At 38.7% G+C, this 10335-nt stretch overlaps 1 protein-coding gene across 2 annotated transcripts; it reads right to left on the bottom strand.

Annotated features, from left to right (window-relative positions):
- Positions 1 to 3585: 3585 nt before the first annotated feature.
- Positions 3586 to 9491, bottom strand: LOC129730354 (uncharacterized). 2 transcript variants are annotated; one of them, XM_055689633.1, is made up of 4 exons: positions 9053 to 9491; positions 6935 to 8996; positions 5366 to 6805; positions 3586 to 4936 (listed from the first exon to the last, which is right to left on the bottom strand). In XM_055689633.1, exons 1-4 carry the CDS (start codon positions 9176 to 9178, stop codon positions 4239 to 4241), a joined length of 4326 nt encoding a protein of 1441 aa, XP_055545608.1. In that variant the 5' UTR covers positions 9179 to 9491; the 3' UTR covers positions 3586 to 4238. The 2 variants fall into 2 exon arrangements, with proteins under 2 accessions (XP_055545608.1, XP_055545609.1); XM_055689634.1 differs by having other exon boundaries at positions 3586 to 4933.
- Positions 9492 to 10335: the final 844 nt, after the last annotated feature.

Here is a 10335-nt window from a genome sequence, read left to right as displayed (position 1 = left end):
TCTGTTTTTTATTTTATTTTTTGTTTCCAGCACATCCATATAAAATTTCTGATTAAATAACAGTAAGGTCTTTTTTTACGCGGATTGCTTTTCTTCATTACTCAAAAATGGAACAAGATATTGAATTCATTTCAATCACGTTTTCTGTTTAGGCCAAAAATAATCATATACCAATACCAAAAAAAAAATAATTTTTGGTGTGAATACTGAAATTTTTAAATATTGCATTTTGGTCTTTAGATTGACCACTATCATATTCAAACGAGGTACAAACATTCTAGGAAGGTTTACTTCGTTATATCTTTAATTAAAAATTGTCGTTTTTTTACGCAGTCCCATACTGCCGCTATTCGCATAATAGTCCTATGTAAAAGTTGCGAGTCCTATGTAAATTTTGCAAAAATGGATCCATTATGGCATGTTTTTCAAGAATAGCCGTTGAAAAAGTAAGGTTTGATTCCCACAATCCCGATTTTAATGGCTACTCTTGTAGAGCATGCCAAAATGGACCCATTTCCGCAAAAAACAAGAAAACATAGGACTTATACGTAGGACTGTTTTGCGAATAGCGGCAGCATACAAATTTGAAACGCATCCCCCGCGTAAAAAAGACTTAAGTGTATTCAAGTTTGTCTACTGAGCTCTGCTTTTTATTACTGTAGGAGTAAATATTCTTTGTACATCACTAAGGGGCCATCCACATGCCACGTGGACTGATTTTAAATGAAACAAGCTTTTGAAAATTTCGAAATTTTCAAAAGCTTGTTTCTCTCAATTTATGTGAAAAACTGTTATGTCACTGCGTTGCATTTAGCAAGGTTAATGGATAAAAATGGCATTTCATCAAAATGAAACTTATTTACTTTTAATCTCCTGAGCTACAACTCCGCTTCTTAGAATTAGTTCTGTTAGTTTGTTTTTTTTTTTTCATAAAATATAATTTATAAAACATAATTTTATTTTCGAGCTGGAAAACTGATTATCAGCAAAATTACAACTGTTATCGGAATAATGTGTAAACGATTAAAACACTGAAAAAATAGTTTAAGTCTCTGTTTCTCTGTTTTCTCGACATTGCATGGAAAATTTAGAAAAATCTAAAATTCAATGGACATCATATTGCTTTTTCGGATATAAGTAACAGCAGGATAATCAATTTCATGACTTTTAATGTTTATTTCTCACTAGCAATAGTATTTCTAGCGAAATGCAGCTTCAAACCTAGCACTTAGTACCTTACCTAGTATATTATAGTCAAACAATGTACAAAATCTCTCGGGTTCCGTATAACTCTGCGGAACTATTTTAACACACGCACACACAGCGTTTGAAACTCTGTTAAACACTACTGCTTCAGTTTTAATCTTGTTATGCTTCTTATTACATAACGATGTACGAAGCTTACGGTAAGCTTATTTCTTATACCTAAATAATTTATTTTCGGTTTCATCGCGGTTTTATAGCTAAATGGAAGGAAACAAGTTATTTCACAAGATAAATGGTTTCAACTTTAAGAACTCGGGAGACAATAAAGTCGTTTCACTCTGAACTGCTACGGTCTGTACGGAGTATTTGTCCTTGTCTGTTCAATACAGTTAAATGATCTCAAATGTCACCGGATGACGATGACAGCAAAAAGTTTTATACCGGAAACTAGTACAGTTACAGAAGACTGTGTGTGGAATTTTAAATTCACGTGGAGAAACCGGGAGGTTTACTTACAAAGTTCAGTATTGGTTTCGAATTTAGTTATTTCATTTTCAAACAACTCATATATAATTGGAGAATCGCAATTTTTCAGCGGTTGTCCGACTTTTCCTAGAAAACCATTCCCCAGAAAATAAAGTGTCGAAGGATTTTCCCCAGAATGAACCATTCTCCAGAATACCGAATCCCAGAATATACTAGTTACCACAATTCTAAACCCCTGAAAGTACTAGTTAGCAGAAAACCGTTCCCCAGAATGCCCTAATGCCCAGAAAACTATTCTCTAGCATCACCGTATCCAGAAAAAAACATTAGTATTCAGTTATTATATTGTTAACTTTCTAAATTATTCGACATTTTTAATTAACACGTGCGTAACTGACCCCAGAGCCGGAAAAATGAAAAAAAAAATTCACCTGCCATTCCGCAAGATCTAAACCGAACTTGATCGAACTTTTCTCAAAAGATCATAAATTTATCATACTTTTTGGGACAGTAGGGGACATTTGTCCAGGAGACACAGGCTAAATTAAAAACGATAGCGAAACCTTGATTCAACATATCAAGCTTTAGGTTTTTGAAAACTTGTTGCCACTTTGTTTTAATTAGGTAGTCGGATTCCCTCAGCCGTGCCAGTTCTGAATTGACTGTTTATCGATGACTGCAGCCCAAGCCGGGAAGCGTATAAACCCGGGCGCGACGGGCGAGCGGACGAACGGGTGGCCCACACGGCCGGATGCCTCGGAGTGCGTTGAGGAAGAAGCGCCGGCAGGTCCACGGCGTGACACCCGCGCGAACCTGGAGCACGCGCGGACCTCCGACCCGGCAGCCTTGTAGCCCGAGTCATCCCAGTCTTCAGAGTCAATCCTTATCCCGAAGTTATGGATCTAATTTTCCGACTTCTCTTACCTACATTGATCTATCGACTAGAGACTCTAAACCTTGGAGACCTGCTGCGGATTCGGTACAAGCTGTTGAGAGTTTGCGTGCCCCAGTCTTCGATTTTCAAAGTTCAAGAAGAGAATATCGACACAGCAATTTAATACCATGCTCTACCAGCCTGTCCAACCATATCTCTCGATGAAAGACTTCCATGGCTAGTATGACTGTTAAACAGAAAAGAAAACTCTTCCGATATCTCTTGTTGACTTCTCGAAGGAAAGGATTCATGTTGCCATGATTACAAAGGCACTACAGTTTCCGGTGTGCACGCCAATGCAAACGTATACTCAACAAACTCCGGGATTGTAACCGGATTCCCTTTCGCTCGTTTAATATATACTAGTGGATGTTGCATCAACCCAGGAAAACGAACGAACCTATACAGAGGTAATTTCTGCAGGGGGGCTGCCCTCCATATAAACTAGATTTACCGAATTAAGATAAGAAGGGGTATTTCAGATTTCTGGTCAAGGAGCTTCAAAAATCAATTCGCTACTGTGTTTTTGTGGTTGACTTGTGATGTTCCTTCAGTCAAAAATGATTACTGAAAGTTCTCTGATTTTATGACTAAGGCCTGGTGTCAAGCGCTTACTTATTTACTCCATGAAAGAACAAATGTAGGTATTAGTTGATAATAAGTTGATTCAAATGATAGAATCGCAAAACACAAAACTTTTCAGGATTTCAGCTCGATTTTCAGTTTTCTATGATTAAGCACATATGTATACATTTCAGATATACAAAAACTCAGTTTTAACAGCTTTTGCATGTTAAAAAAATTAGAATGCATATTTCTTCGTTTCAGGATAACAGTTTTCTGAAAAACGGTATTTTCTGGGAAATAGTTTTCTGGGCATTGGTTCATTCCGGATAATAACTTTCTAAGGATTAGTACTTTCTGGGTAGCAGTTTTCTGGTGATTGGTACATTCTGGAATTTTGTTTTCTGGGGAAAAAGCTTCGGCGTTTTATTTTCTGGGGAATGGTTTTCGAGGAATTGTTATACAATCTTTTTCAGCACTTAAAATAAACAATTGTGCTTCTGACGTTGCAACTTGTGACTAATATTTAGATTTTGACTTGTTCTCTCTCGTTCCACTGAGAAAATATTTCCAGAAAAATTATAAACCACACAATACTGTGCTGGAAGAACAAGCTGCACAGAATTCAATCCATCGAAATTTGATGTGCAGGAAGTGATTCTGTTTAATTTTTCAAAGTACGAAATCGTCAATCAAAGGTTCTCAGAAAATCCCAAAAAAGAGTTATAAATAATCGGGAATTCGATATATCAATTCATCTCAACGATTTCCAGTGGAAGAGACAGTCCTAAGTAAACCAATTTTGTTGAAACCTCTTACGGAACAACAATAAATTTTATAGAGACGCATTGTAACCATATTTCTCGATGTTTTCGCTTATCTAGCAATAAAACCGAATCTAAATAATAGTTGACGTATAGATAAAATGTTTCTAACCGGGACAAAAAAAGGAACAAAATACAACATCGAAATGTGAAATCAGTTGAAAATGCAAAATAGTGTAAAGTAAATAACCTGTTACTAACTAAAAAAAAGTCCCAAAACTACTTTATCCGAAACGCTTTTTCTTCTTTCTTAACTTACCATACCCTTTACCATACCAACCAGGCTTCGTACGAGACTTCTTGACATGACCTGTCGTCACGGTGGTATTCTCTTTAAAGCCCGCCGATCCCGTCAATGATTTATCCTCGATTTTACCATGTTTCTGGATTTTATCTGAAACATCAGTCACAGCATGTCGCTTCTCCAGTAAAGGCTTATCATCACCGCTATCAGTTTCTGGTTCACTTTTAATCTCATTACCACTGGTTGACACCGAAGCAATTGCTGCTGCTTGTTGTACCTCGACTTCTTGCTTCTCCTCCTCTAAATGCAGTTTATCTTCAACGTCCACTTTGTTATTATCTTCCTCTTCGTCCGAGAAATCACAGCATTCGCAAATCACCAGCTTACCATGCCTGTTGGATTGTACAGTAAACCTTGCCGGCTGTGCAATGTAAAACTGGCAGCTTATCTGTCGGTAGTTTTCGAAGCAGAATTTACACTCGATGTTCAATTCGGACTTGATGGGTGAACCGGCCCCTCCCCAGAGATTCACGTTAGGAGGGGGTGGATGGATAATACTGTGCAATCCAGAGTACGCATAGTTGACATCATACCACTGTGGCAGCGTAGCAGCACACGGGTTCTGCAGTACCTTGCAATAGCTAAGAATGCGCTTCACTTTGTCCTGTGCGGTTTCTGCTAAAAAGATATAAAATAATGATTGGTTAACGAAAAGATTTCCAAACAGCGTTATGCTAAAAACTAAAGTTAATGAAATCTAAGGTAGATGCAAACGAACCCAATGACAGTGGCCTGCAAAATAACGACTTGTTAATGTATAATGTTAAAGCATTCGAAAGCATATTCAATGCCCTGATTGTAGAATGCAGGGCAGCTGAAATATTCCCATATTGGCGTGGGTACTTTGAAGTACTGACACACAAACGTTTTTGTTCTTAAGTCATAATAAGAAAATGGTTCTTGCATTTTACCTGTATATAAAATTCCTAATTCAAGTAAACCAGTGAACAAAATGTACTTAAAAACAAAATTATCCACATAACTTATGCCTCTCGTCTATATGTTAGCAAAATAACGTAGCTAAACTACAAAAAAAGCCAAACTAACCTGTTCCGGCCAGCACTGGCGTGACGAATTGTTGTATATAACTTCCAGGTGGTGTGAAGGTCAGAAAACTTCGCACCGGTATGCTACAGGCTTCTGGCGTCACTGTCGCATTGGTCGTAGCCATCGAAGTAGTGGGTGTCAGTGGTGGTGAAGGTGTTTTAATTAGCTGTGGCACACTTGCAGTTGCAGTTGAAGCGGTAAATGTATTCAATAAGGTTGCAGCAGATGTGTAAACTGGCTGCTCCTGCTTGGCACCCGCGTCAGTCACTTTCTGTGGTTCTTTTTTCGGTGAGGGTGTTGTCGGAGCGTTATCCTTTCGAGTTCGCTTCTTTTCGTGTTTTATGTTGAGAAAGTCAGTTTTTTTACGAATTCGAAAACTTCGAGTTCTGCCGTACGATTGAACAGTCTGCTCTTCGGCTACAGTTTCTAGCACCGGTTTTTCCAGTTCCTCATCCTGTTTATGCGGAGTTACCTCTGAACTAGCTGACAAGCTTTCATCTGATTTTAGTTCTGAACCATCTTGATGCTTTTGATCTGTACTATTACCGATCAACGTATGACTACTCTTTATTTTAGTCCATTTTTCATCGATTTTACTATCAGATGGTGTAGCTACCGTAACTGATTTAGTTGGTGTTTTCAATATTTGCACCGCAGTAGGAATGATGTTTGGAAACAATGGCTTAATCGGACTCACAGTGCGTGGTGGACTCGTAAGTAAAACAATGTTCCCGGCTTGATTTGGTATTCCATTATTCAATACGTACGCTATCGGAAACCGCTGAGCCGCATTTACGGGAATAGCTTTTGGTGCGTTTGATCCTAAATTTGTAGTAATGACTGCTGGCATTCCATTTATCATTAAATGCGGCTGTAGCGCACCATTGGGTGTCAGTGGTGCTCTCATATGTTGAATGCCATTTGTTAGTAGAGTAGATGAATTAGAAGTTTTGAGCGTTGGCACTGTTGAAGGGTTATTATCAACAGTTTCCGTATCACCTACTGGATCCTTCTTCTCTACAGCCGGAACTTTTCTGATTAAACTGTCTACTGGTTTTATTTTATTTAATCGAAAATTTTTCAAGCATGCCGTTTGTGGTGTCAACATCCGAGTTGGTAGAGATTGTTGTCCTCCCAAAATAATCCTGTTGGCAGGTAGTAACTTGGTTTGATTATTCTTGTTGTTACAATCGCTGCCGCTAAGTATTTTCGTTGATACTGCACTGAGTTGAGGTGCCAAAACAGGCGTAACCTTTCCTGATTTGAGTGGCAGTTGAAGTTTTATCGGACTAATCAGAGTAAGCGCAGGGGGACAACCGTCGATAAACTTAGGTGCGCTTTCGTACAAGTGAAACACTTGGCTATGACTCAAGACTACTTTCACCGTGTTTGGAGGTTGAACTGAAGAATTAGCACATGATGATGACCTAGTCGAATGATCTAAAAAAAATATTGGTGTAATTTTTTTGCTTTAAGTAAAATTATATAATTTATTGAATACGAAGATGGCTTCGTATTTATTTTACTAATGCTCTAAATTTTTATACGGATTCATGAATTAAAACTCACCTTCCGCAGAAGATTGCTCAGATTTTTTACCGTCTGTAGAATCCAAAGTAGCGGACTGGTCAATACATTCATTTTTTTCGTTAGAATCTTGACTCTTAGGTTCAGGAACGCTATTGTTCAGTTTCAAATTTTCCTTGGATGAATCCGTCACGGGATCTACAGTTTTATCTATCGCCTCATTTTCACTGACCACGGCTTCTACTGGCGTGGAACTAGCGTCTTTTCCCGAGTTTGATGTATCACTTTCAAGGCGCACTTGTTCATCTGATACAGCATCTTGCAGAATACAGTCTGGCAATTTTTCGCTCACTTTTTCGGGATCATCGAGTGATGAAGATTTTTTCAAGGAAACACTAGCTGCTTCCACCGAAGAGTCTTTATTACATGGTGCTGAGGCTACTTTCGAATCACTATTGAGGGCTGAATCTTTAACAGTTGAATTTAATGGAATTAGCTTAGGAACGTTGGCAGTAGTAGGCAAAACAGGCTGCATTACAATGTGAATTTGGTTAATCGGTGAATTCCCGGTATTAGGTGCTTCATTAGTACTTGAGTTGCTAACAGATGGTTGGCGATCGTCAATTGTATTGAGCATTTGTCGAAGATTTCCAAATAGACTTGAGGCAGTGTCAATTTTAATGACATTCATAGATGAAGGTAGTTGTTGCTGTTTACTTGGCGATGTTGAATTCGGTAGAATAAATCGGTTCGTAGCAGACCCCATAGTCCGAGAACCGTTCGGTGTACATGGAACCAGTGGAGGAACTGCACACTGTGGGGGCAATTTGGCAGTCGGAGACGTCGGACTTGATTGTGTCTCATTTTTCACCTGCAACTGTGCAGCATTTAGCAAGAGATTGTAACCAATGTGTTGCTGCATAAGAATATTATTGATATACATTTGCTGAGGCGTTAAAAACGATTGCGGAGCTAGAAGAAACGGAACTGGCTGATGCGGGGATGAGTGGATTGTCTCCTTTTTTGTATCTGATTCTTCATTTTTCAGTTCTTTTTTTATGTCGACTCCATTCGAACTGGATCCATCATTGATTGTTTCCTCTTTCATAGCTTTTTTGAGCATTGGCTGTGAAGCAGTATGTTGTTCTTCCGGCAGTAACAAAGTAGCATGAGCAAAGATTGGATCCTTTAGGCGATTGTAGTCCGGGACATCTATGTTTAAATGCTTCATCACAAGTCGCATCACTTCGTCGCACCTTCCGTTGATTTTTATCGTTGCAACTTTATCCTTAGGGGTCCACTGCAAGTTTATTATAAAAATTTTTGGACGTTTTTTCATTGGTCTATCTGTGGCCCACAACCAGGTGTATTTTCGCAACACTTTTAAGCTAGAACCTAAGCATAGAATAGCATCAGTCTTCTCCGTGTGCGGTGTTGCTCCGCCCCAATTTAATGGCCACTTAAGTTGCCCGCGCTCCCCAAAGTGAACAATTGTATCCACTAGAGGTTTTCCACATCTCCGACATCGTCGGTTTGTTTTGTGCTGATACCGATTAGTTAGCTGCGTAGTGTCAAACAATCTCCAATATTCAACGTTTGGTTTGCAGCTTTTGCAAACTTCTACGTACATATTTCCATGCACCTCCGAGAGGGAAAACCTCGGCAATCCAGAGCGCAAATGTAAACCATCACAATTTTGCGAAACAACGTGTTTCAGAATTCCTCTCTTGTGTAATTCAAAAAGGGCCATATGAGTATATGTTGGATCCGCAAGAGACAGATCGTACTCGCCAATGTCTTTCCCCTGAGCCAGCATAGTCCAAATTCCTTGACTTCCTCGATAATCGGGTATCTTTGCCGATGTACTAATTCCTGCTCCTGTATATACAACCAAATGATTAGACTTTATAATTGCTTGTGCCAGCTTTAATGCTTTTGTTTCTATATCCAATGGATCATCTTCAGTTTCCAGCATTCGCTCTTTATACTCAACCCGTCGTTTTCTTCGTTCCAAAATCTGCTTTACCAATGTTTTATGGTTCCCTAATAATCGTTCATCTTCACCGGTTCGTTTTGATTCTACCTTCTTGAGAATTGCGATTATCTAAAAAGAAACCATTACAATTATCCGCTTCGGTTGCTGGGAAAGTACATGCATACCTTTTTCCACAGATCCAGTTTTTTCTTCTTCGGACACTCTTCTTGTTTTGCTTCCGTTCGTCGGCATCGTTTAGCGCCCTGCTCCAAGATTGCGGACGTTTTCATGCCGTGCTTTAGTCGCATCATTTACGAAATAGAATTTTGTCTTTGATTCACAAAGATAATTTAGTCAACTAGCTATTAGATGAACAAGCTTTTGCGGCCATTATCACACATTATGCAGCACCTGCCGAATTCGTCCTTTGTGGATAGTCGGCTGCAATTTGTGAATTGGTGGCAAATTTCATCGCCACGGCTCGTAACTATATAGCGGAAGCTCACTTTCCCACTAGCAGGCACGAATGGATACAAAAGTTCAATTTTTCACAACAATTTTCACGAAAATTAAGCAAAATGTGTCTAATTAACTTTTATTATTGTTTGTTTGTTTTCTCTCCACTTCATCTCACCACGATTGGACAGAACGCACGTAAGCCAACCAGGGCCGAACTGTTCTACAATTAGAAGCTAAGACCTGAACCATACCAAAGAACGACGAATCGATAAAAAGCCAAACACTGAAGTAAATGAATATCTTACGTAAAACGTGATTTGAAAGCAACAAGTAAATTGGGTTGTTTAGCTATTTACGGATTTCCGATTTTTATATATCATCTGAAAGAGTGTAATTTTCTGAGCAAAACGTGATTTTTTAAAACTTTATATCATTATCCTTACATTTTTAAATGAAGAATTAAAATTCGCTCCAAATCGCTACAATGACAGTTGGTCGGCGTGCGACCAGACCGAACCAAGCGCCATTTTTTTGAAAATTGAGTTTTTAACACTAGTGGATGTTAAAATTGATAATCTATATTTCATGAAGAAACGCAATCATTTGAACAGTTTATAAAGGTATTATAACAAAATTTCTCTGCAGCAGCTTGCAGGAAGCATACGGGGTGAGTAAACTGTGATCGCCGATTACTCGAAATAATGATTTTGGCGCTTGGTTCGGTCTGGTCGCACGCCGACCAGTTGGTATATGGGCGAGCTGTCATTGTAGCGATTTCGAGCAGTTTTAAATCTTGATTTAAAAAGCGAAGGACAACGATAGAAAATATTTTCAAATCACGTTTTACTCAGAAAATGCAGATCTTTCAGATGATATAAAAAACTGATATAGCTAAACAACCCAATTGTAAACAAATTAAGGTTGTGCCATAGGTAAATAAAGCTGCCTACCTTATCGCGTTACGCACTATACAAAAAAAAGTTCAACTGATTTGGTTTGTTTTTGTTTT

The sequence above is a fragment of the Wyeomyia smithii genome, chromosome 3 (genome assembly GCF_029784165.1).
Source record: "Wyeomyia smithii strain HCP4-BCI-WySm-NY-G18 chromosome 3, ASM2978416v1, whole genome shotgun sequence".
Taxonomy (NCBI): domain Eukaryota; kingdom Metazoa; phylum Arthropoda; class Insecta; order Diptera; family Culicidae; genus Wyeomyia; species Wyeomyia smithii.
Note: the sequence above shows the minus strand (reverse complement) of the source record. Positions and strands in the feature narration are given on the sequence as shown.

Bases quoted from the DNA above. Each gene is read 5' to 3' on its own strand.
- LOC129730354 (XM_055689633.1), bottom strand. From the start codon at position 9,178: ATGATGCGACTAAAGCACGGCATGAAAACGTCCGCAATCTTGGAGCAG. The intron at 8,997-9,052 runs GTATGCATGTAC...GTTTCTTTTTAG, and splicing joins AACTGGATCTGTGGAAAAAG to ATAATCGCAATTCTCAAGAA. The intron at 4,937-5,365 runs GTTAGTTTGGCT...ATATCTTTTTAG, and splicing joins GCCAGTGCTGGCCGGAACAG to CAGAAACCGCACAGGACAAA.